The sequence below is a fragment of the Oncorhynchus clarkii genome, chromosome 31 (genome assembly GCF_045791955.1).
Source record: "Oncorhynchus clarkii lewisi isolate Uvic-CL-2024 chromosome 31, UVic_Ocla_1.0, whole genome shotgun sequence".
Taxonomy (NCBI): Eukaryota; Metazoa; Chordata; class Actinopteri; order Salmoniformes; family Salmonidae; genus Oncorhynchus; species Oncorhynchus clarkii.
In genome coordinates this window covers 18,082,705-18,097,748 of record NC_092177.1, presented here as the reverse complement: position 1 = coordinate 18,097,748, position 15,044 = coordinate 18,082,705, and the positions used below count along the sequence as shown (strand labels likewise).

The 15,044-nt window shown below is 44.4% G+C and overlaps 1 protein-coding gene across 1 annotated transcript; it reads left to right on the top strand.

The window, feature by feature from the left end:
• The first annotated feature begins 68 nt into the window (after nucleotides 1-68).
• On the top strand, nucleotides 69-5,905 carry LOC139390601 (cytochrome P450, family 4, subfamily V, member 2b). The gene is made up of 11 exons (XM_071137826.1): nucleotides 69-461; nucleotides 555-667; nucleotides 899-984; nucleotides 1,935-2,125; nucleotides 2,243-2,312; nucleotides 2,413-2,539; nucleotides 2,767-2,943; nucleotides 3,166-3,268; nucleotides 3,452-3,586; nucleotides 4,182-4,361; nucleotides 5,328-5,905. Exons 1-11 carry the CDS (start codon nucleotides 269-271, stop codon nucleotides 5,489-5,491), a joined length of 1,539 nt encoding a protein of 512 aa, XP_070993927.1. The 5' UTR covers nucleotides 69-268; the 3' UTR covers nucleotides 5,492-5,905.
• Nucleotides 5,906-15,044: the final 9,139 nt, after the last annotated feature.

Below are 15,044 nucleotides of genomic sequence, written 5' to 3'. Positions count from 1 at the left end.
CACACACAGATTGTGTAATTGCTATCATTACACAGCCAACCTTTGTTTTCACATTACCCATCCCCATCATTCCACCCCTCACTTAACTGCTGCAGCCAACATGACCCAGTTTCTCACACTGTAGCTGCATGAGAGTCGAGGTTCCAGTACCCGTACGGTTAACTGTGCCAAAGGAGAAGTGCATAACCAGTCTAAAGTCCGTCAAAAGCTGCTCCGCATACAGATCAGAGGGATTTCACAACATAGCAGACTGCTACGTTAAACCAAGATGGTGATTATGTCTGGAACATACACGCTGGGGATCATATGTCTGGTCCTTCTGATTGTTCTGTTGGCCTGCATCATGTACCATCCACTGAAGAAATACTTTCAGGACTGGAACGATTTGAGGCCAATCCCTGGAGTGGATGGAGCTTATCCAATCATTGGGAATGCACTTCTGTTCAGCACTAATGCAGGAGGTAAGATCCTCTCCTCTGAGCTGTATTTAGGTTAGGCTATCTAATATTTTCCAAGTAACAAATGCAATAGCAGTACTTTTTATTTTTTGGTAGATTTCTTCAACCAGATTATTGAAGGCACTAAGGAGTTCAGACATTTACCATTGCTGAAGGTTTGGGTTGGACCCCTGCCATTGGTGGTCTTGTTTCATGCAGAGACTGTGGAGGTAATCACCACACTGCTGGGACTTTTTTACTACCTGTATTACTGCTGACTGGATAATCATCAGATACTGTCAGATATAGCACATTACCTATCCATTGAGCATAACTTTAATGTTTAAGCTTAATTCGGATCCCCATTAGCTGACGTCATGACGACAGCTAGTCTTCCAATCTTTTGTTAATTCTGGTCTGTTTTTCTGGATCTGTTCTCATTTCATTTGTTCTCTTCCAAGGGGATTCTGCACAGTTCCAAACACATAGACAAGGCCTATTTCTATAGGTTTATGCAGCCTTGGCTTGGGACTGGCCTGCTCACCAGGTAGGTAATTTTCCTCTTCCTTCCCCCCATTATCAAAAACCGTATTGGGACTGAGGACTTTAAACTGATTACATAAATATCGCTGTCGATTTAAGGCAGCCCTCTGCACCCCTCTGATTCAGTGTTGGTTGCATCCCAAATGGCACCCTATTCCCATTATAGTCTAATTATAGTCACAAATTATAAATACATTTTTGTTATATCCAATTGGTAGTTAGTCTTGTTCCATCGCTGCAACTCCCATACTGTCTCAGGAGAGGCGAAGGTCAAGAGCCATGAGAGCCAAACACGATCCTGCCAAGCCGCACTGCTTCTTGACACACTGCTCGCTTAACCCACAACCCAGCCGCACCAATGTGTCAGAGGAAACACCATCTAGCTGGAAACCGAAGGCAGCGTACATGCGCCAGCCTGCCACAAGGAGTCGCTAGAGCGTGATGGGACAAGGACATTCCAGCCGGCCAAATCCTCCCCTAACCCGGACGACACTGGGCCAATTGTGCACCACTTCATTGGTCTCCTGGTCACGGCCGGCTGCGACACAGCCCAGGATCGAACCCGGATCTGTAGTGTTGCCTCTAGCACTGCGATGCAGTGCCTTAGACCGCTGCACCACTCGGCAGGCCATAGTGCACTACTTTTAACCAGGGCCAATAGTGCTGTATAAAGAATATGGCTGTAAACAATTGGGCTGTATAAAGAATAGGGCTGTATAAACAATTGGGCTGTATAAAGAATAGGGCTGTATAAACAATTGGGCTGTATAAAGAATAGGGCTGTATAAACAACTGGGCTGTATAAAGAATAGGGCTGTATAAAGAATATGGCTGTATAAACAATTGGGCTGTATAAAGAATAGGGTGTCATTTGGGAAATACTCAAGGTAATTCTCTGTCCTGCCTCTAACAGCACAGGGGTAAGTGATTTTCTCTCTGTCCTGCCTCTAACAGCACAGGGGATAAGTGGCGTGGCAGAAGGAAGATGTTGACCCCGACGTTCCATTTCTCCATCTTGGCTGAGTTTCTGGAGGTGATGAATGAGCAGGCTGAGGTTTTAACACAGAAACTGGAGAAGCAGGCTGGAGGAGATCCATTCAACTGTTTTAGCTACATCACACTCTGTGCTTTGGACATTATTTGTGGTGAGTGACTGATTTTGGAATGGCACTGTAAAAATCAACTCTCCAAATCTGATCAAAGTCATTTGTAATAAATGCTAATGATACAATGTTTCCTATTTTTTTTTGTTTTTGTTTCAGAAACGGCAATGGGAAAGAACATCTACGCACAAAGTAACAGCGAGTCTGAGTACGTCCGCAGTGTGTACAAGTAAGTGTTAATAAACTATCATGACATAGTCTTATACACGGTCTACATCCTGTCTACATTCCTTGGTGTTTCTGTTATATTTACTGAGCTTTCTTTACAGAATGAGTGACATCATCGGTCGTCGCCAGAGAGCTCCCTGGTATTGGCCAGACTTCATCTACAGTCTGTTATGGGAGGGGAAGGACCATGACAATAGACTGAGGATCCTCCATTCATTCACTCAGAGTGTGAGTAGATCTACTGAGGTCTGTAAGGAACCTATTGTATGTCCAAGTGTTTGTGGTTTGGACTGCCAAAAATTATCATGCTAACAAAATGGATATAACAATATATAACAGATAAGAAAGGATTCCAGTCGACTGACTATCATCTGTTATATATTGTAATAATCATCTTGTTGGCATGGCTATTGGCACAGATATACATGTATGGTATTAATGTTTGTAATCTCCAGGTGATCAAGGAGAGAGCAGAAAGCATGGAGAATGCAGGTTCTGACAGTGAATCTGACCATGGCATCAAAAGGAGAAGACTTGCCTTCCTGGACATGCTGTTAAAAGCCACTGATGAGGAGGGAAATTACTTGAGCCATAGTGATATCCAAGAGGAGGTGGACACCTTTATGTTTGAGGTAGTGTAACGAAACCCAACACCAATATGCTCACACATTTAGCATGTGACTCCACTGAGGCCCTTTGCAATCGAACAACATTTCATACTGTAGGTGGGATAGTTCCTCTTTTACTTGAAATTACTTGATGTACATTAGACAACTGCACATGGGTTATGTCCCAAATGGCACCCTATTCAACACAACCCTAATGCGCTCTTCTGAATTATTGTGTGTCCATAGGGCCATGACACCACAGCAGCCTCTATGAACTGGGCCCTTCACCTACTGGGATCCTACCCTGAGGTCCAGACCAAGGTCCAGGAGGAGCTCCAAGTAGTGTTTGGTAAATATACTCCTTTTCATTCATATTCCTGTTCTCTCCTCATCCCATGTGACAGTTGTATTACATATAGCCACGTATCTCTGTCTCACTACTGCTTTACATTCATATTCCTGTTCTCTCCTTTTCGCATGTGACCATTGTATTATGAAATCCCATCCATATGTCCCTCTTTTACCCACCCAGGTTCCTCCAACCGTTCCGTCACCGTCGATGACCTGAAGAGGTTACGTTACCTTGAATGCGTCATCAAGGAGACCCTTCGCCTCTTCCCCGCCGTGCCCATGTTCGCACGCACCGTAAGCGACGACTGTCACATCAGTAGGTGGCAGCAGATTGTCCCAAAGTGCACCTTTACCTGTAAAACGGCAGCAGACTAAGATCCTCACTGTTTGAATCCATGGGTGTCATCTCCATCTCATTGAAACGGCACATGTCAGGACTTGTATTTGTCAGCTCTGGCAGCCTGTTCTCCATTCTCTCCGCTTGCAGTAAAAGTATTTTCTGATAGTGTAAAACCAAGGCGGAAGCAGATGGATGGATTTCACTGTTAGACTAATTAGAAAATTATATGCACTTCCTGCTCTCTGAATATAAGCATAACTGTAGTTTGAGGAAATACAGATTTGTCGACAGATTTGTGGTGAAATCACAGTGTTAGTAATCCGGTCTTCCTTCTCAGGGTGGGCAAGCATCTGTTAGTCTGAGTATGGGTACATGTCACTCTTTGCCAAAGGACTGAGCTTTGATTCCACTGTGTGACCAAGCAACATCCTTGCTTAATACAAGTCAGTGTTTTTCTGCAGGTAGAAAATATTGACATAATGTTCAATGCAACTGTCAGTACAATGAGCCCACAGTTAGAAATTAATAAAATGTAATTCCATGACTGATACTTAATATCCTCCCATTGCAGATGGCTTTAAAATTCCTAAAGGAGTGAATGCCCTGATCATTCCCTTCGCCCTGCACCGCGATCCACGATACTTCCCGGATCCCGAGGAGTTCCGGCCAGAGCGTTTCCTGATAGAGAACAGCACAGGACGACATCCCTACGCATACATCCCCTTCTCCGCTGGACCCAGGAACTGCATCGGTTCGCTCAGGACATATTACCATTCATATCCCTCTCTCCTCTTAATATGGGTCTAATATACGAACCATGATCTATCAAAATGATTGCAATGGTACAGACAAAGGGCAAGGACCTAGCTAAATGATTTTGACCCACAGTCTGGCTTCAGGAAGTGGAGAAGAAACTGAAAGGAGAAGCTCAATTTAGAAGCAGGGCGCTGCACCTTCCCTGATGGGTCACATTACAATAAAGCCAACACTTATTATGAAACAGCTTCCTCACTTACCTCTTTTACGCTCCCATTCCCTTTAAGAGCCCACTCTTCCTCAAGAATCAATCATCCATTTAGCGAGGAGGAGCAAAGGAGCACTGACTCTCCATCTCCTGAGAGTAGAGCCGCTGCCGCCAATCAGCCCTGTCTCCCACACACTGAATGAGACAGATTGTCTCTCTCCTCAAGATGATAGAGTGGGGGGGTAGAGAGGACCGAGAGAGTGACAAAGAGAGAGACTCACAAAAGCTGAATGAAAGGAAACAATTTTACGGTCAGATTGTTGTCTACTGTATGTCTGACTCTGTATTGCCTACTACTTACTAAAACTACAGACTGTGTACTAATACTACATATTATTTTGAACATACTGTTCAGTAAAAAAGTATGCAGTAAGCAACTCACCCATACTGAGAAGGCTTCATCTGAATGCGCAAGTGAGCTTGATTCCCGCCATTCATTCATTTTTGTAGAGCGTGTCCCCTATTTTGATTATCTGCTATTTGAAACACCTGTGAGGGTGCAGCAAATAGTGTGCAGCAAATTCTACTTGATAAAAATACAAAATTAGTATGACATTTTAAAGCATACTCAAATGTCTAAATGTCTCATACCCAAAAAGTCTACTATTTAGAACACAAGTATGGGTATTCGGAAAAGGCCTATGTCAGTGTATGGTGTCCTCACATGCATGTCTGTATGTCCTTTGTCTCCAGGCCAGCGGTTTGCCATGATGGAGGAGAAGGTGGTGCTGTCTTCGGTGTTGCGTCACTTCTCAGTGCGGGCCTGCCAGAGCCGAGAGGAGCTGAGACCTCTGGGTGACCTCATACTCCGACCAGAGAAGGGTATTTGGATTACGCTAGAGAAGAGACAATGCTAGAGGAGAGATGCTAGTCTCCCCCGGCAAACAGCTCTACTATAATACTATGGTACTTTGTCATGTTGTAATACATTGAGAAAGAGGCTACAACAAAACAATCTTGTGTTTTTATTATAGCAATTTTTTTTTAAATAAATACAAATGATGTATGAAGGTTAAATTATTTTCTTTAGTTGAATAAAGTAAAACAAAGGGATTCTGGTTGGATAAATATATTTGCTAAATCAGTGTTTCTGACCTAATGATTCAGCTCCAGTGGCAACCCTTAATTCAGGGCAGGTGAGGCAGAGCCCCGTTCAGCAAAAATTAAAAAGTGCCTGTTATTTTGGCTTTAATATGTATCACATCAGTTTGCAAACAATGTAAAAAAAACAAAAACAGAATTGAGTTAATAAAGCCGCTAACAAACATGGTCTCTTTTGCTTTCTTGAGTAAGGCAGCTCCAAAATGCAGGTGTTTCAGCCTAGCTCAGTGCTTTCTGTGGTGGTGGTGCAGCCAGTGGAAAATACGGAGCGTTGGGGTTGGTAATGTTCTCTAGTTGCGCCATGGTTGGCTCAGTGTTCTGTTACTCATGGAAACACTACGTCACAGCAAAATTTACGGGCAGAGCTCGAAAAATCAGGCCCCTTGGGTGCTGCCATATAGTTACATTAGTGCCCATCCAAGAAGGCTCAAGGTGATTGGCCACAGACAATGTCAAATCACGTTATATCTACCGTAGCTTTGATTGGACTGTCAACATCATACATTCAATCTTAGCTAGCAGTCACCATCATGAATCAAGACGACAATCTACTGGCAAATCTTTTTTAATCCTTGTCATATGTAGAGAAATTATAGATCAATACGTTTTCAATGGTCATCCAACTCAGAATTCCAATTTGGGAAATCGGGCTTTTTTCTAGCGCTCCGACCTAAAGATCACTGACGTCAGTGTTCCCAGTTGTCTTGAAAGCACCGTAAATCCAGAAAATGTTAGACTTTGACAAAGTTTGATGACAATTTGCCCACAAAGGACCGCCGCACCACCTTCCTGTTCAAAGCACAGCACAAGGTGAGCCCAACAATGTCTTGTATGCTGCTGCATAAATGATGTAAAATGCCAGGGAGATATGTATACTGTAGCTAAGAAAGTCCTACTAAGTGTATGTTGTGTAGTAAGCTGTTGGTGGTGCACATGTAGCCTGTTTTAGAGAAATGTCAGAATATTGTAAGAGCTTTCATTGTCTGCTTATATGCCCCCTTTATTTATCCTACGGTTCTGACTTGATGTACATGAAGAATACTGTAAGAACGGCCCATGTTCTGAATTCTGTCACTGTATATTTCAGAAGTGCTGAACAAATAGTTATATTGACTATGTCCGTTCAAGCTCGCTCATTAATGTATTAATGGAAATTATGAATTGCCTCTTATCTGCTCATCGTCCCCTTATGCCATAGTTTGTACATCTCAATTCACAGTAGAAACCATATTTGTTTAAGCAAGTCATCCATATCAGCTATGTTTTTTTTTAAAGGAGGTAAATGAGGCTGAATGAACTGTTTCGCTGCCAGACAAGGCTCCACTGATAGCCAGGTGTAGCAGTGGCAAGGATTCACTCCATTGTGCTGAAAAGAGAGCTCTGCTGTTGGTACAGCTTTATGTAGGCCCAAACAGTTTGTGGGAACCTTTTTTCACTGTTATGGTGCAATTAATGTGTTGTGTTGTGTAATGGCTTAGCTGGCATGCTTCACATTTTTTGTTGTTGAGTTTGCCCCGAACCAATATTTACATGCTGTTCAGCTCTGAGATGCTGGGTATTACCTGTAATGAATTCCATCATGATGGGCTTCAGATTGGCAGCTCTGCCCTCTCTGGCTCTCTGATGCCCCATTTCCAACATAATTTGCAGGATGTCCAAGTAATAAAGAGACTGGCAGGAATCTTCCGTCATTAGTTGGATTCCAGGTGGTTGTGAATGCCTCAGGTGAGAGCTGGTCTCCTGGGAAACTGAGCTGACTAATGCAAAACTCAATATGCCCACTTCACAGTGGCCATGCACCACCAAACTTTACCACACTCTAGACACCAGAGTGAACGTTTGAGGATTGATTATTTAATTGGAACCCATCCAAATGGATCAAAATGGCACCCTCCTGAGAAGGCTTGTTTGAAATAACGCAGATGTCCACCGTGGGCCAGTATTGCACCTCATCAGCAGTGATGTAGTGGTTAAAAATAATTGTTGGGTAAACTAATTGCCGGTCACAGTGAAAAAAGCTCCCTATACTCACAATTCATTTTTTCCACAAAAGGTGGGTAAACTGCAATACAACACTGCTCATCAGCTGTTCACTCTCCTCAAGGCAACAGATCGGGTGCAAGTCAGGGTCCATATCCACAAAGAATCTTAAACTAGAAGTGCTGATCTAGGATCAGGTCCCCCCCCTGTCCATGTAATCTTACTCATTGTGATATAAAATGCAAAAGTGATCCTAGAACAGCACTCAGACACACTAGCCCAGTTTATACCTGATTCAAACGTGTCCTGGTCTTGTCCACATTCTGATTCTGCCCGTCATTCTTAGACAAGTGCAGACCAATCAAAAGACACATTGTGATCAGATCTCCCTGCCAACCTCCGGAGGAAGTCAGGGACTCATTGTGTCTAGATATCTTACAAGTCTAGACAGATCTGGACAATGAAACCATTTAAATCATCATTATTTCACTCTCTAAAATCATTGACCGGTGGCACCATTGACTTGATTTCTCTTTAAAAATATATATATATATATATATATATATTTGACAGAATATCTATAAAAATAATGTGCATACAGGGAGGGACCAGGAAATCCTTTCACAATGTGGATGCAGTGGATGGATAAGAGACATTTTAATGCCATGTGTAAATGCACTGGCTTATATGTGGGCACAATCAGAGTGTGGATGAGATCAAGACAAAAGACGAATGTTAAAACCAGGTATAAACAGGACTTTTATAATCCAGGTCAAGGGCTCCAGTCTTACTCATACCCAACTGAGCATATTTGTCCATTTAACATCTATTCCACGTTGGTTCAACGTCATTTCATTGAAAGGACATTGAAACATTGTTTCAACGAGTGTGTGCCCAGTGGGAAATGGACACTCCAAATCAGCAAAAGTTGAATGTGAAGAGTGGAGTCCCACAGTCAAATAATGTAATGCATTAGATTTAGTGCCTGGCTAACATAATGCCTCTTCGAGGAAGTATAAAGCTGACAACATTCCAGATCCCTTCTTGAATGGATTTCTCAAACCCTGTTGAAACAGAAGTTCCATGGCCATGACGATGTTTACAGGGGCCTATTCATTACGGCCATTCTGTTGGAAAATAGAAGCAAATGGAACGAGGAGGGACCTGCCTGAATTTGTCCAATGGAGACTCTTGTTTTGCAGTTTGCTACCATTTGGTTGTAAAATGGTCAATAATTTCCATAACGAATACACCCCAGGTAGTGAAGTGATGCTCATGCAGTAAAAGGCTCTATGTTGTTGTATGGTGAAAAGCTGTTGTTTCATGACACCTCCTCTACAACATCCACTCCCCTAAAATAATGTGAGGCCCAACCGAACAACTACACAATAAAATGAATAACACAATGAATAGGGTTAGGTAGGGCCTCCTGAGTGGCACAACGGTCTAAGGCACTGCATAGCAGTGTGAGAGGCGTTACTACAGACCCGGGTTCATTCCCGGGCTGTGGAAAAGGAAAGTGCACAATTGGCCCAGCGTCTTCCAGGTTAGGGGAGGGTTTGGCTGGTGGGGCTCATTGTGCCCTAGCAACTCCTTGTGGCCTGCAGGCTGACCCCGGTTGCCAGTTGAACAGTGTTTCCTCCGACACATTGATGCTGGTGGGTGTTAAGGAGGTCATGTTTCGGAGAACGCATGGCTCCTCTCCCGTGACCGTTGCAGCAATGAATAGGTGTCAGGTGTTAGCAGTGTTGTGGTGTTCTAGGCATTAACACAACCTCAACACTGTCCCTTTGGTAAAATTAGATTTGTTCCAGACAGAAAGAAAAGAGATTGATTTAGAGTGGAACACACAGCCTGATTCTTTTGAAATGTGTTTGAAGGACAGCTCAGCTCACTGAGCCGCATGCAAACAGTCCACAACCTGTGATACTGAGTGGGTAGGGTAGATGTGCCTCCCAAATTGCACCCTATTCCCTATATAGTGCACTACTTGTAACCAGGAGCAACCTCTGTGACCAAGACCCAGTGCTAGCTGCTGTCTGGTTAGGAGGTAGCCCGTCATTACCACATTAGGAGATTACAGCAGATAACACCAGGACTTCAGTCTTCTTCATCAAACGCCTCTACATACGACTGACACTGCACAACGAGGGGAGATCAATGCCATCCAAAACATAGAGGGAGGATGTTAAATCTCCTGAAATAACTAGCTGGAAAACCTCTCTCTGTTGATTGTTCTCCTGAAGGGAGAATCCATCTTCAAACTTTTAGTTCACAGGATTTTTTGAAATAGCAGCAGCAGAGTTGTGAAAAGAATGTGTAACAGCGTTCACAGCGTTATACCTGCCAAAATAAAGTGCTTATGGTGTCCCAACGCGCTATTACGACCCTTTATGTTGGTGTTTCCATTATTTTGGCAGTTACCTGTACATTTCAAGTGAGGAGTGACTTAGGTTTGTGTTTTGATGAATGCACAGCTACAGATGTAGGATCTTAATTGAATCACTATTTTGTTGCTGAGAATCTTCCTGTCAGTATTGATAGTTTGTGGAGAGCGATTTCTCCAACTTTGTACAAGACAACAAAACCTGACCTTGCTGAATGAAAATTCAGTTGCGGACACCAACGTCTTGCTTCTGGACAGGCTGAACACATTCTTCGCTCGCTTTGAGGATAATACAGTGCCACCAACATGGCCCGCTATGAAGGACTGTGGGCTCTCCTTCTCCATGGCCGATGTGGGTAAGACATTTAAGTCTGTTAACCCACGCAAAGCTGCCGGCCAAGAGGGTATCCCTAGCCACGTCCTCAGAGCATGCGCAGACCAGCTGGCTGGTGTGTTCACAGATATATTCAATCTCTCCCTATCCCAGTCTGTTGTCCGCACATGCTTCAAGATGGCAGCCATTGTCCATGAACCTAAGTAAGTAAAGGTAATTGAACTAAACTTTTGTTATTGACCAAATACTTATTTTCCACCATAATTTGCAAATAAATTCATAAAAAGTCCTACAATGTGATTTTCGGGTTTTTTTTTCTCTCATTTTGTCTGTCATAGTTGAAGTGTACCTATGATGAAAATTACAGGCCTCTCTCATCTTTTTAAGAGGGAGAACTTGCACAATTGGTGGCTGACTAAATACTTTTTTGCCCCACTGTACACTACCATTCAAAAGTTTGGGGTCACTTAGAAATGTCCTTATTTTTGAAAGAAAAGCAAAAATGTTTGTCTATTAAAATAACATAACATTTATCAGAAATACATTGTAGACATTGTTAATGTTGTAAATGACTAGTGTAACTGGAAACGGCATATTTTTTATGGAATATCTACACAGGCGTACAGAGGCCACCATCAGCAACCGTCACTCCTGTGTTATAATGGCACGTTGTGTTAGCTAATCCAAGTTTAGCATTTTAAAAGGCTAATTGATCATTAGAAAACCCCTTTGCAATTATGTTAGCATAGCTGAAAACGGTTGTTCTGATTAAAGAAGCAATAAAACTGTCCTTCTTTAGACTAGTTGAGTATCTGGAGCATTAGCGTTTGTGGGTTCGATTACAAGCTCAAAATGGCCAGAAACAAAGCACTTTCTTCTGAAACTATTCTTGTTCTGAAAAATGAAGGCTATTTCATGCGAGAAATTGCCAGGAAACTGAAGATCTGGTTCAACACTGTGTACTACTCCCTTCACAGAACTGTCTCTAACCAGAATAGAAAGAGGAGTGGGAGGCCCGGGTGTACAACTGAGCAAGAGGACAAGTACATTAGAGTGTCTAGTTTGAGAAACAGATGCATCACAAGTCCTGAACTGGCATATTCTTTAAATTGTCACACCCTGATCAGTTTCACCTGTCCTTGTTATTGTCTCCACCCCCTCCAGGTGTTGCTTGTTATCCCTGGTGTATTTATCCCTGTGTTTCCTATCTCTCTGTGCCAGTTCGTCTTCTATGTTTCAAGTCAACCAGCGTGTTTTTCCGGTGTTCCTGCCTTTTCTATTCTCTTTTACTAGTCCTCCCGGTTTTGACCCTTGCCTCTTTTAGAGACACTGTACCTGCCTGCCTGACCATTCTGCCTGCCCTGACCTTGAGGCTGCCTGCCACACTGGACTCTGAACTGGTTTTGACTTTTTGCCTGTCCACAACCATTCTCTTGCCTACCCCTTTTGGATATAATAAATATCAAAGACTCAAACCATCTGCCTCCCGTGTCTGCACCTTGGTCTCGCCTTGTGCCCTTATAGTACGAACTGGCCATGACAGACCCAGCAGACTTGGACCAGCTCCCTACAGGGAGCCACCATTGGGAAGCATGAGGAGCTACTGCTGGACCTTTTGGAAGGGCTTCGTTCCCTGACGGAACGTCACGACCAAGGGTTCAAGGCTATTATGGAGCGAATCAGTGAGTTAGCTCATAGGTAGCCTGCCACCTCCGAGACCTCCCAACCACCCAGTAACCGGCTCCTCAAGAACCCTGCTTTCCTCCTCCGGAGTGATATTCTGGGGATCCTGGAACCTGCCAGGGTTTTCTTTCTCAATGCTCCCTTATTTTTAAGGTGCAGCCATCTTTGTTCCCTTCGGACCGGTCAAAGATAGTGTATATTATTACAGTCATGTCATATAGGGCGCTCTCCAGGGCTACGATAGTTTGGGAGCAACAATCCGCCAGTTGTCATCTGGAGAATTTCATGGCAGAGGTGAGGAAGGTGTTCGATTCTCCGGTATCCGGGAGAGAGGCGGCCACTAAACTTCTTGAATTACATCAAAACTCCCATAGCGTGGCAGAATATGCGGTTGATTTTCGCACGTTGGCCGCCGAGAGTGCCTGGAATCCGGAGTCTCTTTTTGATACCTTTCTTCACGGATTATCTGAGGTGGTAAAAGATGAGCTAGCTGCTCGGGAATTACCGGTGGGCCTCGACTCCCTCATCGACCGTCACCATTAGAATTGATGGACACCTAAGGGAATGCAGGAGTGAGAGGAGGTCTGGTCTCAGACACTCGTTCAGCCACTATGGCTCGCTCATCTTCGAAGGAATCTGGAAGTTCCCAAAGGCAGTTTTTCCGAGAAGACCTGAAGCCACCCGAGCACTCTCGTGAATCATCAACGATGGGTGAGTTGGATATTCCTGAGCCTATGCAATTGGGACGAACTAGGTTATCGGTTGGGGAACGCTCACGTAGGCTGAGTTCAAACTGTTGTCTGTGCTATGGAGGGGCAGGACATTATATAGCTACCTGCCCTGTTAAGAAACCCTTGTCTCTGGTGGGTACAAAAATTCCCATCAAACGCACACCTTTTTTTGTGCTTTTGCTGTGGGAGACCAATCTAAGTCTCTCCGAGTACTCATTGACTCTGGGGCTGATGAAAGTTCTATGGATGCTACTATTATTTCTGCGCTAGGGATTCCCACTCAATCTCTCTAGGTTCCCGTAGGTGCTAGGGCACTGGACGGCCACTCCATAGGTAGAGTCACCCGTAGTACTGTGCCCGTTCATATATGGGTTTCAGGTAACCACAGTGAGACCATACAGTTCCTCCTCAATGAATCTCCCCATGTTCTGGTTGTCTTAGGATTTTCATGGCTCCAAAAACACAACCCTGTTATGGACTGGACCACAAGCTCCATCCTGGGTTGGAGCCCATTTTGCCATTCCCACTGTCTTCAAGCTGCACAGCCTTCCCTGAGACGTCTTCCTCAGGACGTTAGCAAAGCTTTGGATGTTTCTGCCATTCCCACTGAATACCATGACCTCATTGAAGTTTTCAGTAAGGCACTTGCTACTTCCCTTCCCCTGCACCGTCCTTATGATTGTGCCATTGATCTTCTCTCAGGCACCACACAACCTCGGAGTCGGATATATTCTTTATCTGGGCCGGAGACCAAAGCTATGGAGGAGTACATAGAGGAGTCTCTGGCTACTGGGGCCGTCCTTCAGTTTGCATCTCCTGCCGGCGCAGGGTTTTTCTTTGTGGAGAAGAAGGACAAGACCCTGGTCCGTGCATTGACTACCTGGGACTGAATGACATTACGGTTAAAAATCGGTACCCCCTACCACTCCTCTCCTCGGCTTTTGAACCTCTCCAGGGGGCCACCATTTTTTCTAAGCTGGACCTTCGGAATGCCTACCACCTGGTTTGAATACGCGAAGTGGATGAGTGGAAAACAGCCTACGACACAGCCAGTGGACATTATGTCTTCCAGGCTTTGGTAAACGATGTGCTCCGACATGCTGAACTGTTTTGTGTTCGTCTACCTTGACGACATCCTGTTTTTTTCCCGGTCGGCCCAAGAACGTTCTTCATGTCAGGCAGATCCTTCAGAACCAATTGTTCGTGAAAGCCGAGAAGTGTGAGTTCCACCGCTCTACAATCGTCTTTCTGGGATATGTCATTGCTGAGGATAATGTCCAGATGGATCCTGGAAAGGTGAAAGCAGTGGTGGATTGGCCTCAAGCTACGTCTAGGGTGCAGTTAGAACGATTCCCAGGCTTCGCTAATTTCTACCGCCGTTTCATTCGGGTTTACAGCACGCTGCCTTGGCCAGGTCGATGAATACAGCTGCACAGTATTGTCTCTTATCGATGTTGGTTATGATATCGTTTAGGACCTTGAGCGTGGCTGAGGTGCACCCATGACCAGCTCGGAAACCAGATTGCATAGCAGAGAAGGTGCGGTGGGATTCGAAATGGTCGGTCATCTGTTTGTTAACTTGGCTTTCGAAGACCTTAGAAAGGCAGGGTAGAATAAATATAGGTCTGTAGCAGTTTGGGTCTAGAGTGTCTCCCCCTTTGAAGTGGGGGATGACTGCGGCAACTTTCCAATCTTTGGGGATCTCAGAAAGAGAGGTTGAACAGGCTAGTAATAGGGGTTCCAACAATTTTGGGGGATAATTTTAGAAAGAGAGGGTCCAGATTGTTTAGCCCGGCTGATTTGTAGGGGTCCAGATTTTGCAGCTCTTTCAGCTATCTGGATTTGGGTGAAGGAGAAATGTGGAAGGCTTGGGCAAATTGCTGTGGGGGGTGCAGTGCTGTTGACTGGGGTAGGGGTAGCCAGGTGGAAAGCATGGCCAGCCGTGGGAAAAATGCTCATTGAAATGTTCAATTATCGTGAATTTATCGGCGGTGACAGTGTTTCCTAGCCTCAGTGCAGTGGGCAGCTGGGAGGAGGTGCTCTTATTCTCCATGGAATTTACAGTGTCCCAGAACGTTTTGGAGTTTGTGCTACAAGATGGAAATTTCTGTTTGAAAAAGCTAGCCTTAGCTTTCCTAACTGCCTGTGTATATTGGTTCCTAACTTCCCTGAAAAGTTGCACATCCTGGAGGCTA

What these genes read in the sequence shown, in the direction of transcription:
- LOC139390601 (XM_071137826.1), top strand. Translation starts at nt 269, where the DNA reads ATGGTGATTATGTCTGGAACATACACGCTGGGGATCATATGTCTGGTC. An exon ending in GGAGCTCCAAGTAGTGTTTG is followed by an intron (nt 3,269 to 3,451) that starts GTAAATATACTC and finishes TTACCCACCCAG; the next exon opens with GTTCCTCCAACCGTTCCGTC. An exon ending in AAGCGACGACTGTCACATCA is followed by an intron (nt 3,587 to 4,181) that starts GTAGGTGGCAGC and finishes CTCCCATTGCAG; the next exon opens with ATGGCTTTAAAATTCCTAAA.